The 13,456-nt window shown below is 46.3% G+C and overlaps 1 protein-coding gene across 4 annotated transcripts in view; it reads left to right on the top strand.

Moving 5' to 3' along the window:
* The window catches only part of Vwa3a (von Willebrand factor A domain containing 3A), a 62,859-nt gene that overhangs the window by 31,822 nt on the left and 17,581 nt on the right, over window positions 1-13,456 (top strand). For all 4 annotated transcript variants that reach the window (XM_040755335.1, XM_040755324.1, XM_040755329.1 and 1 more), the window contains 10 exons: window positions 181-246; window positions 3,443-3,568; window positions 4,050-4,185; window positions 4,283-4,386; window positions 6,785-6,865; window positions 7,245-7,339; window positions 8,416-8,535; window positions 11,895-11,969; window positions 12,141-12,285; window positions 13,157-13,343. In XM_040755335.1, coding sequence (XP_040611269.1) covers window positions 181-246; window positions 3,443-3,568; window positions 4,050-4,185; window positions 4,283-4,386; window positions 6,785-6,865; window positions 7,245-7,339; window positions 8,416-8,535; window positions 11,895-11,969; window positions 12,141-12,285; window positions 13,157-13,343 — 1,135 coding nt within the window. The remainder of the gene's footprint in view (window positions 1-180; window positions 247-3,442; window positions 3,569-4,049; window positions 4,186-4,282; window positions 4,387-6,784; window positions 6,866-7,244; window positions 7,340-8,415; window positions 8,536-11,894; window positions 11,970-12,140; window positions 12,286-13,156; window positions 13,344-13,456) is intronic.

The following is a 13,456-nucleotide window of genomic DNA, read 5'->3' as shown; positions in this document are numbered from 1 at the left end:
GGAACTGGTCTGGCCTTGGAGCCAGTGCCTGAGCAGGGCCCCCAAGCACACACCTGTCTTGTACCTACTTCTCCCGTTGGCAAACAGGAAGTGTTGGAGGGTCTGAAAGCTCAAACAAGGAAGGGTCTGTTAGAATATCGGTGTGGCTTTGCCAGGGCTGACTCTGTCACCATCCCCCAGGCTGTTCTGAAGAACCTCACAGATGCGCTTGGGGGTTACTACCACTGCTACAGTCCAGAATCAGAGGTAAGCCTTCTGAAAACAGCTGTACCTACCACCTGCCGCGGGGCTGTGGCTGGGGAATCTGGCCAGGACAGGCTATGCCATGTGCTTGCTTTTCCCATTTCATTATGTTTGCTCCCCATGCTCAGTGACTTCGAACAGGTAAGGTCACATGACAGTGAAAATGTGGGAAGCAGCAGGGACAAGCTAAAGTCAAAAGATATTGGTAGCTTGTCTGATGAGCTGGTCACATGCTTGTGAATCTAGAGATATTTCCAAGTCTGTTCAGCAGAATCCATCACTTTCTACAAATACAAGCACAGCCGTAGCTTGTTTCAACTCCCACCAGAGCCTCCAGGCTGAAACAGTGGCTCCAAGTTTCCATCCTAAATAAGGCCCCACTATGGGGAGAGACTCACAGAAGGGCAGAAGGGGTGCTCCACCCCTTAGCATCCACCCACTGGATGTCCTTGTCCCAGCTAACAGCTAAGCACCGTCAGAGGAGACAACAGTTAACACACTGTTCCATCTGGCAGCTGCATCTGGCTGATGGAAGATTCAGTCTGGGATGGGGGGGGAGCGGGGCCTTCATACTGGCTATACTGTTGTAGTTGAAGGGGATCAGGAAGATCTCAAGTTCCAGTGAGACCCTGTCTCAAAACAAAACAAAAGGAATGTAACCATCAGTCAACGTCACCAGGGCACCGAGTGAAGGAGTGTTTGCCCCTCCCAATTTGTCTCCCAGATCTCCCAGCCTCATTCAGGTGTCACAAAGTCTAGCTTCTCATGTTGAGTAATCAAGGTCAGGCAACAGCCCAGTTTGCTAGTTCACTGTCCCAACTCTGATTATAGATGCCACAGACTATAGGGACTAGATAAAGGAAATGAATGAAAACAGTAGATTGAAGAAAAAGCTGTGGACATGTCAGAGGCAGGAGTATCTCTGTGAGTTCGAGGCCAGCCTGCTCTAGGACAGGCAGGGATGTATAGAGACCTGAGAGGTGTGGGCAAGGACTGTGGGGGGCATCTTAAAATCTGGCTCCTGCCGGGTGGTGGTGGCGCACGCCTTTAATCCCAGCACTCGGGAGGCAGAGGCAGGCAGATCTCTGTGAGTTCAAGGCTGGGCTGGACCGACAGCCTCCAAAACAATACAGAGAAACCCTGTCTCGTAAAACCAAAAAAAAAAAAAAAAAAAAATCTGGCTCCTACAATCCCAGCACTCGGGGTGAAGGCAAGAAGATCAGGAATTCCTTGGCTGTATTGACAGCTTCAGGCCAGCCTGGGCTATGTGAGACCTGGATTCAAAGGAACATAAAGAAAGAAAAAGGCCAGTGAGATGACTCATTACTGCTTTTATAAGGTACTTGCCACCAAGCCCGATGACCTGAATTTTATCTCCCAGGACCTACATAGTAGAAGTAGAGAACTAACTCCCACAAGTTGTCCTCTGGCCTCCACACATTAGCTATGGTACTCTTGTGTGTTCATGCACATTCACAGATAGATAGATACATAGATACATAAATACATAGATAGATGATAGAAAGGTAAAGAGATAATAGATGTAATTAAAACAAAAACAGGAAGCCAGCATCCATGAGCATCCCCTAGTCACTTTATCCTACCCCACTCTCTGGCAGTCCTCAACTGCTTCCCATCTTTGTGGACTTACCAGTTGAGAGCATTTCACTTAAATGGAAGTATATACCTTTTGTATCCAGCTTCCCTCACTTAGCATGGCATGTTGTAGCCACTGTAATACTTCACTTTTCTGGATAGGTGGCATTCCGTTGTCTAGATGGAGTAACATTTCATTTATCCCTCCATCTGTTGATAGATGTTGGATTTTCCACTTTTTGGCTACTGTGAATGTTGCTGCTGTGAAACAGTACAGGACACTGCTGGCTCCCATGATAATTCCAGGGTTGATTTTTGTTGTTGATGATGTGCTTTCTGTTTTTGCTCATTTGTTTTTGTTGTGGTGGTTTTGTTTTGCTCTTTGGTTGGTTGTTTTTTGTTATGTTTGTTTTTTTTTTCAGACAAGATCTGAAACTAAAGACATGGTTCAGTGGTTAAGAGCATTGTCTGCATTTGCAGAGGACCTGGGTACAATTCCCAGCACCCAAGGTTCATCACTGCCAGTATCTTCAGCTCCAGAGGACTGATGCCCTATTCTGGCTGGCCAACAGCACCAGGCTCACATGTGGTACATAGACATACATGCAGACAAAACACCTATACACATAAAATAAAACAAAATTTTGAAAGACACTCTTACACTGTAGGTCAAGCTAACCTCAAACTCATAGCCATCCTCCTGTTTCTGCCTCCTGACTGCTGTGATTGCAGGCATATACAAAAGACCCAGCTCCTTGTAGTTTTTTGAAGGACAGTCTTGCTATGTAGCTCAGGCAGGTCTTGAGCTTAGCAGTCTCTTTGCCTCTGCCTGCCAATTGCTGAAGTCACAGGTGTTCTCTAACACACTTGGAGTCTTTAATTTTTTTTTGAGAAACCACAGGAGCTGTACCATCCCACATTCTACACAAGCGTTCTAGTTCTCTACATTCCCACCAGTATTTGTCATCTTAAGATTAGCATTAGTGTGTGTATGTGCACACACATGTTGGGGGGCTCATATGCCAAGGCATGTATGTGAAGATCAGAAGACAACACTGTAGAGTCCTTTCCTTTCGCCTTTAAATGAGTTCCAGGGATCGAACTCAGGCTGACACAGCAAGCACCTTTCCCCACTGAACCATCTTGCTAGAGCAAATTTAAAAATTGCTATTAATATCATCATTGCCATCCCAGAGGATGTAAAAATGTTCCTTTTTTGAGACAGAATCTTTCTGTGTAGTCCTGGCTGTCCTGGAAGTTGCTATGTGGACCAGGTTAGCCTCAAATTCACAAAGGTACTCACTCCTACTGCTGCCTTCCAAGTGCTGGGATTAAAAGTGTGCCCCAAACCTGCCTCAAAATGTTCCTTTGTAAAGTTAGAAAACCTTCCAGCTGTTCAGAATTCTGAAAGTTAGTACCGTACATATGGGACAAAATATACTGGTGGGCCCTGTCGAGTATACGGACCTCAGTTTATTACCACAGTTTCAAATAGACAGCTACACAGCCTTGGGGATTGACTTGCATGCTTGCCTTTTCTTACACTGGCAACTACTGTCATCCAGGGACTTCTAAGATAGCTCTTTGCTTCCATCACTCCCAGATCTACACCAATAGAGATGTGGATGAGCTCCTAGCAGAAACCCAGAAGGCTCAAGACCTCCTCAGCCAGGTGCGAGCCCTGTGCCACAGCAGCCCGTGTGAGGAGCTGGCCTGCATGATCAAGGAAGTAGGTGGCACTCGATTGTTGATGCCTGGGATTACCTTTTCCACCGTTGATGTCTGGGATTGCCTTTCTGTTGCTGATACATTAGCTATATGAATTAACCTCTCAGGGCCTCAGTTTTGGTTTTTGTTTTGTTTTGTTTTCACTTTAAAACTGTGCATAACAGGAGGTGGGGCCAGGTCAAGGCTTCCTCAGTGGCTTGGTGCACTGGTCACTTGAGTTTCCAGGAAGCTTGTTATCTCAGCCCATGGACAGATGACTTGTCATCTTGGATCTTGGGAGAGGGGGAGATGTGGACAATGGAAGAGAAACAGGTTGCCTGAGACCTTTCCCTGTCCCCTGAAAATTTAGAAAATACTTAAGAGAGTTGCCTTCAACCCACCTGCCAATGTTTTTAAAAGCTCCACATGGGGGAGGGGGAGGAGGGAAGAACTTCCCGGCTCTGAAATGTGATTGTGTAACAGAGATTTTAAATTCCACGTAGATCTCTACAGAGATTGTCAAAGGGCCATTCACAAGTCTCTTGCCTAAACCCCCGAAGCATGAAGCTCCCCTCACAATCAAGTTCCCAGACTTGGACAAGACTTCTGCAGAATGGCTGAAGATCAATGGTCTAAAAGGTATTAAGCCCCCAGAGAGGGCAGGACCCAGGTAGCTGACTAGGCTTGGAAACGTTGAGGCCTCCCAGGCAATCCTCAAAGCTAATGTGTTTTTCAGCCAAGAAGTTAAGCCTTTATCAGGTTCTGGCACCAAACGCCTTCAATCCTGTGGAAGAATTCGTGCCTGTTCTTCAGAAAACAGTGTCAGCTACTATCCATGAGGTAATTCCAGGTCAAGCTTCTCTCCAGACCTCTACAAGGTGCTCCCTTACCCTACTTGCCATCTTATGTTAACATTCGGATTCTCTCCAGTCCTCTTCAGGGGTGCTCCCTTATACTACTCCCATCTTATGTTGCATTCGGATTCTCTCCAGCCCTCTTCAGGAGTGCTCCCTTACCCTACTTGCCATCTTACATTACATTCAGACAGTGGAAGCTTAGGGCATAGCCAGACCAGCATGGGAGTGAGGGCCTGGATGGTATTCAGGTTTTTCATCCATGACTCCAGGATGCTTATAAAATCTAGAGTAATGATGCTGGAGATGCAGCTTATGGATGGAGTATATTCAGCATGCATGGGACCCTGGGTTCAGTACTCAGCACCAAAGTATAAACAAGCAAACAAAAAAATCTACTATAGCTACTGGTTTTCAATGATCTGAAAATGGGGGCTAGAATGATAGTCCAGTCTATAGAATGTTTGCCTTGCAAGCATGGAAGACCTGAGTTTGATCTTCAGCCCCATGTAAAAATGCTGGACAAAGTAGTGCACATACATGTATTACTATGTGGTACAGGAGAGGTGGAGATAGGAGGTTCCCTGGGGCTCACTGGCAAACCAATCTGTCCTAATTGGTGAGCTCCAGGTTCAGTGAGAGACTCTGTCTCAAAGGAGGTGAGTGGGGTTCTTGCAGAAGGTACCAGAAATTCTTTGATACCATGATCATCTCCTCCATGAATGTTGTCCTCCACCCCACTCAAATAGGACAGACTTGATTTCTTGTTGCCCTCACTGCCTTGTATACGTTTGTACGATGTCTGCTATAACATATTCCCACATGTAGTCAGCGTTGGTAGCGCACACCTTTAATCCCAGCACTCATGAGGCAAAGGCAGGTGGATCTCTGTGAGTTCAAGGCCAGCCTGGTTTACAGAGTGAGTTTCAGGACAGGCTCCAAAACAATACAGAGAAACCCTGTGTCAAAAGACAAAACAAAACAAAAATCCTGCCTGTAAAACACTACATAGCATGAACCATTTAAAAGACTCTCTCCTCTGACTCTGTCTCCCAGGCCTAGTACAAGTAAACAGTCAATGAATGTTCCCTGGGTTGCTGAGTAGTAGGCAAATGGAAGGAAAGTGGGAAAGAAAGAAGAAAATGATATGTATTTGGATGAATGGAAATGTTGAATATTCATAGAAAAGTGGATGGGTAGATGGATGAATATATAAAAGACTGAATGGATAAATAGACAAATGGATAGGCGAATTGGCAAATGGAAATATTGATGAATAAATGGAAATGTAGATGGGTGGATAGGTGAATGGATAGCAGGATGAACAGATAAATGGGTAGATGGTGAGTAGATGGGTGGGTGGGTGGATAGATGGATGGACAGATGGATGGAAATGCTGATGAGTGAGTAGGAATGTAAATAGGTGGATGGGTAGAAATTGGAACAGATGGAATGATAGAAGGCAAAAATAGAAAGATGGATTAGCAGGAATAAAGGAAATACAAACGAATGAAAGAAAAATTCAGGAAAGGATGGAAAGATGGCCAAGTAGAAGAATGAGACAAGAGATAACTAGAAAGCTGGATGGAAAGGTGGAAGACTGAAAGGAAGAAGGGAGATGTGGGAGGTGGACAGTACTAGCAGTGCAAAAATGACTAACCTAAGTGAGTGAAGCCACAGATACAAGCCACTTGACCAAACAGGATAACAAACAGGTGTTGAGTATCTCTAGGCCTGTCTGGATTCCCAGACACAAGAAACCATACCTGGTATGGGGTTTTGTTTGTTTGTTTGTTTTGTTTTCTGAGACAGGGTCTTACTGTGTAGCCTGGCTAGCCTGAAACTTGCTTTGTCTGCTTGCCTCTGCCTCCTGAGTGCTGGTATTAAAGGCCTGTGTCAGCACACCTAGCCACCTGTAGGGTTTTTTTTTTTTTTTTGGTTTTTATGAGACAGAGTTTCTCTGTATTGTTTTGGAGGCTATCGGTCCAGCCTGGCCTCGAACTCACAGAGATCCACCTGCCTCTGCCTCCCAAGTGCTGGGATTAAAGGCGTGCACCACCACTGCCCGGCCCACCTGTAGGTTTTAATATCCCTGGTTCTTCCCTGTATTATTACCACAACACTCTAATCATGCCTTAATGACTTTAATGTTCAGGGGATCCCCCCAAGAAGGCAGATGACTTGCTTTCAGGCATGGCTCCTGAAGACTTCAGACAAGGCCAAGTGGTGGTATGTGTGTGGGTAGGTAGGGAAATCTGCTCCAGATGTGCTCAGAACCTGTTTCTCTCATGCATATGAGCTGGAGAGCCCAGTGCCCAGTTTAAAATATTCCCCATTCATGCCTCTGCTTACCTGTTCTCCATTCTACCCATTTCTGAGTGCAGAAATCAATGGTACAATTCGAATGGCATGATGGGACAGTAAAGAATATCCATGTGGACCCACCTTTCCTCTATGAGTACCAGGTCAGTAATGGGTCTGATGCATCAGAATATGGATTGCAGGAAGGTGCTATGGGCTTTATATATAAAGAGCCATTGACCAAATTTCCTGTGTGTTTCTCTGGGCACCTCCCTATACAGGCACATAGATGCCACACACAAGAGTCTCTGGTCCTTTGGGGTGATATCTATTTGTCCCACATTTGAAGGAAATACTTAAGCTCTCCCTTTCATAGTTTTGTGATGGACTAGCATGATGGACTTGTATCTGGCCTAGCAAAATGTTTATACTGCCTGTATGTACCACTTCCAGAAGCCATCTGGAGTGCCTCCCCTCCTCACAGATCCAGGCTTTAATTGCCACCCTTGGCACATTCACTCATGGTAGCCCATGTTTTTACAGAAGCAGCTTGGGAAAGCTGTGCAGATATACAAGAGTCGGCTCCAGTGGCTCTCCCTGGCCAGCAGAAGAATCTGGGGCGCTGTCTGTGAAAGGAGGTACTGATCCCGCAAAGTGCACTCTTGTTCCTTGTGGGGTCGGGTATGTGACCTGGTGTTTATCCATCTCATCTCTCCCCACGGGCAGCCTCAGAGGTGTCATCACCCATATCAACCATCATATCTCAAGATCCTTTCGATGAGAAGCAATGGAGAGATGGGTATGGTGGTACAGCTATTCCAGCTCCTGGAAGGTTGAGAAGAGGGGATTACAGATTTGAGGCTAGCCTGGATTACATGGTTAACACACACACACAGAGAGAGAGAGAGAGAGAGAGAGAGAGAGAGAGAGAGAGAGAGAGAGAGAGAGAGAGAGAGAGAGAGAGAGAACTGAAGTGAGCGTGAAACAGAGCAGTCTGATGAAGGTAACTGAGAATTCTAGCCCAGGCTTGTCAGCAGTGTAGCTGCATGCAGAGGGTTCATCTTGTCAAGAATCCTCCAGCTCTGTTTTCCTTTCTGAGAGTTTTGTTTTCAGATAGGGTTTTCCTTGCAGGTGATAATACAGCCATGGAACTACTTACTACCAGCTTTGCATTTCCAGAGCTTGAGCATTCACGGGCCATCAGACTGGCCAGGGAGATATGATATTCTGAATCCTAGGGTCAAATGCCTACTCCTGAAGCATGGTGTGTGCCATCTCCATCCAACTCACATGAACTGATAGAGATAGTGCTGTTCCCACAGAGAAATGAGGACGCCAATTGTGCAGTGTGTTTTTTGGGGGGGGTTATCCCAATGTACCTCATTTGATGCATTATAATTGACTCTGAGGAATCTTTTTGTAAACACACCGCAGGAAAGAGAGGTCCTCTGACTTGAAATCACCACATACAGTCCTCAGTGCTTAAACCACCTTCACTGCATTCCACTACAGAAGAAAGACACAAGGTCCCACAATACCCCGAATTACTATTATAAGCCTACTTCTGTTGGTCTCAAACCACAGAGATTCTTGGCCACCTATAATTTTGGCATGCAAAATCCCTCCTGGAAAAACCTTTAAATAGTAAAATGGAATGGAGCAAACATTATCTGAGAGATTCAGGTTGCCTCTTGAAGCTTGTGTTTCTCTTTAGGGTTGTTATACTGCTGGATGTCTCGGTGACCAATTCCATGTACATTATTCATATCCAGCACTCCCTGCGGCTGCTGCTAGAGGAGCAGATGTCCAATAAAGACCACTTCAATATCATCGCGTAAGTTCCCGGAACCCCCATGGGGGCCAAGGGGAGAGGCTGTGTGTGGATGCCACCACCGGACTGCGGCTTCAGGCAAACAGCGGGGCCATAGCCAGTGATGTTATAAGGGACCAGTATCCTATGATGCCCATCAGTTTATCTGATTTGGGTGATCTTGTTTGAGGTCTTAAATAATTGAACAGCTATAGGACTATCCCACTGGGGCAAAGGTGGTAAGTGGCCCCAAAACACATGACTTGATCGTCCAGGATGATGTAAATCACCCCATTGCCCCATTTGGCTTTCAAGCTAGTAAACACAGCAGAAAAAAGAGGAGGACCCAGCCATGCCCTGATCTTAATCTTAGCCTGGTTTTAGCAAGTATTGCAAATACTTGGTACTTGAATTTTAAATTAAATTTTAATCTATAAATAAATAGTATACAAAATTTGAAGCATATATATATATATATATATCTTAAGCTATAGTTATAAAACAATTTTGAGGTCAGCCTGAGCTGCATAGTGAATACCAGGCCAGCCATGAATGCATAGCAAGACCCTGTTTCAAAAACAGAAAACATACATTTTTTAATTGCATACAATTTTAATTAGAGAAGGCCTAAAAGCCCACAGGGTATGTTCTCAGTCTATTAAGTCAGCAGATAGTACTAAACAACAGGCCAGGGCCTAATCTTTCCTTAATAAATTCAAATGAAAATGTTTAGGGCAACATTTTCCTCTTTTTTTGTTTTGTTTTGTTTTTCGAGACAGGGTTTCTCTGTGGCTTTGGAGGCTGTCCTGGAACTTGCTCTTGTAGACCAGGCTAGTCTCGAACTCACAGAGATCTGCCTGCCTCTGCCTCCCTAGTGCTGGGATTAAAGGCATGCGCCACCAACGCCCAGCTAACATTTTCCTTTTTATTAGTACATAACAATTAGTCAAAAATAATGGGCTGTATTATGACATTGTCATGTGTGCATATAATATACTTTTACATTCTCAGCCCTATTGTCCTCTCTTATCCCTCCTTCACCCTGTCTCTTGCTCCCTTCCTTGGAGAGACATTTTATACAGTGTTTTTTAATCTGTTTACCTACCTATCAAGGTTATTTCATACAGTGTTTTTATCTGTTTATCTACCTATCAAGGTTTCATTGAGAACTTGCTATGTGCAAGGCAGTATACGGGCACTGGGATCCAGAAATGAATGTACACAATGTGCACAGTGCCTGTCCTCAAGGAATTTATGGCCTAGTAGGGAAGACCCATTAAGAAATAAGTGCTGTTGAGTGTTTCCTGATGAATAGGCAGAAGGTTCCATGGACCATGAAGGATGGAAGGCCGGCTCAGCCCATTCTAGCTGGGCCGGGGGAAGGTTAAGAAGCCTTCGTGGAGGAAGTACCTCTCTAGCTGGGTCTTGATGGGTGGATAAGGTTTGCCCTGCTCATAGGGATGGTGTACACTAAGGAAGGGGCACCCCAGGTAGAGGGAGCAGCATGAGCTGAGGTGCAGAAATGGTGAGGCACGATGGAATTGTAGGGACTGTGGAGCAGTTCCATGAGGATATCCAGACAAGATGCTTTGCGGATGATGGAGAATTTATACAGGTCCATGCTGGGGGGGGGGGGGGGGGAGCTGGGGTTTGAGTGACGTGATATAACGCGATCAGGTTTTCATCCTCCGTTGTTGACGCAGCAATGTGAAGGGTGAACTGAGAAGGCTTAACACCAGACGGAAGGAGACCAGTGTGCTTCTGCTCTAGTCCTCATGCCACACGCAAATAACGGAGTGCGAATGGAGGGAGGGGCAAGAAAGAGAGCACTGGAGAGTTGCAAACTGCAGAGGGAGGAGTGGTTTGGCTGTGGGGAATCTAGGAAGGACGGAGAGATGATGATAGCCCAGGTGCAGCAGAGGTGGTTTTAGCCGGGCATAGTGACACACCAACAATCCCAGCACTCAGGAGACAAAGGCAGAAGAGTCAGTTGGGACATGGGGATAGTTTTCAACACTGTGAGTTTAAGTGTCCTAAGAGTTTGGAGATGTCTAAAAGTATCCTGGCAGGCCTTCCAGGAAGGAGTCCTAGCAGAGAAGCATGGGCTTGGGAGCCACTGTTGCCTAGTTATATGATTGGAGCAGTGTTTACCCCTGTAGGGAGGAGGAGAGACAGAGAGCACTGAGCAAGCACTAGGAGTTACCAATGAAGACAGGAAGGGAAGCCAGAACATAGGAAGAAAACAACAGAGAGCGGTGTTGGGAAGGCAAAGGAAAGATGTGGCAGAGCACTTACCTGCACTGCAGGGGAAAAAAATGTCCTCAGCAGCCAAAGCAGCAGAAGCAAGCAGGTGATAAATCATACATGTTGAATAGCTCCATCTCTGTAAATATATTTACCTATGCATTTTAATGAAAAAATAGAACAAAGAGTTACAATTTTAGGAGAGGGGATAAAATGAAAGTGTTTTGCCTCTTTGGTATATTTTGGATTTGTAACCCAAGTGCCATAGATTTGTGGACTGACTGCTAGGGACAGCCTGCTGCAGGGGGCAGGAAGAAGGCAGGAGCATCCCCCAAGGCAGAAGTGTGACAGTGATGGATTCAAGTGGGAGCAATGGTGGAGCAGCTTTTCCAGGGAGCTGTCCATCATGTCAAAGGGAAGAGAGAAGATACCGGGAGACAGTAGCTTCCCAAGGCTGCAGAGGGGAGGGCTCACAGCTGTCTGGGGTGATGGGAAAGGGGCATGGAGTGGAGGGCTCACAGCTGTCGGGGGTGATGGGAAAGGGGCATGGAGTGGAGGGCTCACAGCTGTCTGGGGTGATGGGAAAGGGGCATGGAGTGTGTCTACTAAGGAGGAGTTATATGGGATTCTCCCCAGAGACTGGCACAGAGGAGGCCTAGGTTCAGCAAGAGAGATTCATCTTGACACAGAGAAAGGTACATTGTCATCCATAAAGGGATAAATTCTCCTCTTGGGAATCTTAAACTTTGTCTTAGAAAGAAAATAAGACCATGCATATTTATAGAAAAAGACCACGGCTCAGCCTGAGAGAGGAAGTGTGCTATGAGGGGAGCCTGGGCTCCCTGTGGGGACAAAGAAGTTCTGCAGAGAAGGGAGACTTCAGAGTATCAGAGGGCAGCAGCCAGAGCTGGCCCTGCACTCTGTCCCTACTTGAGAATCTTGGCCTGATCCACAGGGAGTTTGCTTCAATGTGTTATGATGAAAAAGAAAATTTTGTGACTACCCCAGGCCAGCAACAGTTCAACATTTTGGGGGTTATTGTCAGAGTTTCGTCTCCCTAAAGGCATGTAGAACCCAAAGAACAGGGACACAGAATGGACATATGGCCTAAAAAACAAGCCCCTTTTGCTTCCTCAAAGGTTTGGAAGCACGGTTGAGAGCTGGAGGCCTGAGATGGTTCCCATGAGCCACGACAACTTACAAAGTGCCTGGCGGTAGGTGGTCCAGCATTTCTGTTGCTGTGTCTATAGCATTGTCTTCCCTGTCCCCCTCTCTACCTGGATGGAGCTCTCTGCAGCCCTGCCCTCCCACAGCCCAGGGCAGACATTAGAAAACTCTTCTCACTGTCCTTGGGACCTCAAAGCCTTATGTCCCTGCCTCCCCAGGTGGGCCCTGGGCCTACAGTGTCAAGGAAGCAGAAATGTCCTCGGTGCCCTGCGGAAGGCCATAGAAGTGGACTTCAAGGACAAAGAAAAACATGAGTCTCAGGGCATCTACCTCTTCACAGGGGGTGTTCCTGACCAAGATGTGGTGAGTAGTTTCCATCCTAGACATCTATTGTCTTTTTTGTTGTTGAGATAAGGTCTGGCCTGGAACTTGCTTATGCTGACCAGGCTGACTTCAGACTTACAGAAATCCACCTGCCTCTGCCTCCCAAGTGCTAGGATTAAAGGCCTGCACCACCATGTTCATTTTTCTATTGTCTTTTTTTTCTTTCTTTCTTTCTTTTTTTTTTTTTTAGCTTTCTTCAGTTTTGAGTATAGACTCCAGGCCCTTGCTTTTGCTAGGCAAGCATTCTGCCACTGAACCACACCCCTCAGCCCAGCACAAGTATCTAAACTACCTCTTCTCATACTTTACCACAGACAAGAACCTAGGGATACAGTCACAACACAGCTCCTAGCTCAGCAGGTCTCAGTTGGGGAGTGAGAGTCTTCATAACTGACAAGTTCCCAGCTTGTCCATGCTGCTGTGTGGTCCATTACAGACCACAATTGGCATAATCAGACTCTCAGGTCACAATCCCTGCCATACCCTGTTAAAACATGAGAAGAAATGGTGCCTCAGGCTCAGGTCTTTACACACAGCTGGACCATCAGGAAAGGTGACCAGGGACTAGAAAGATGGCTCAGGAGTTAAGAGCATCTACTACTTTTGTCGAAGACCCAAATTCAATTCCCAGCACCCATGTCAGGTGGCTCACAATTGTCTGCAACTCCAGAGGATTTAATACCCTCTTCTGGCCTCTGTGGGAACCTGTGCTCACATGCATATACCCTACCCACACCCCAACACACACAATCAGAAATGTTCTTTTAGAGGAAGATGGCCAGCTGACCTCTTGCGAGAGCAGCAGCTCCCAGGCCCTCAGGTGTGGACTTCCGGTCTCTCTTCCCCTCAGTCCATGCTCAGTGCCTATGTGGCAGAGGCCTGTGGAGGTTGCGACCTCCAGCTGAATGTCTGTCTCTTCTATGTGGGCGAACCACAACTGAGTACTGCCTGCTATGCCAGCCGTACTGACACAGCTACTGCCTACAAGGAGCTCACCCGGGCTGCCCGAGGTCGCCTCCACTGGTTTGGGGAAACAGGTATGTGGGTGTTTCCTCTTCCTTTGCCTCTTTCTTTCCCGACAGTGTCTTAACACTGGTTCCCTTTGGTATTGAAATAGTCCCAAGAAACAACATATGAAAATCATTTTTAT

This window comes from Mesocricetus auratus, unplaced genomic scaffold, assembly GCF_017639785.1.
Source record: "Mesocricetus auratus isolate SY011 unplaced genomic scaffold, BCM_Maur_2.0 Super-Scaffold_4256, whole genome shotgun sequence".
NCBI lineage: Eukaryota > Metazoa > Chordata > Mammalia > Rodentia > Cricetidae > Mesocricetus > Mesocricetus auratus.
Note: the sequence above shows the minus strand (reverse complement) of the source record. Positions and strands in the feature narration are given on the sequence as shown.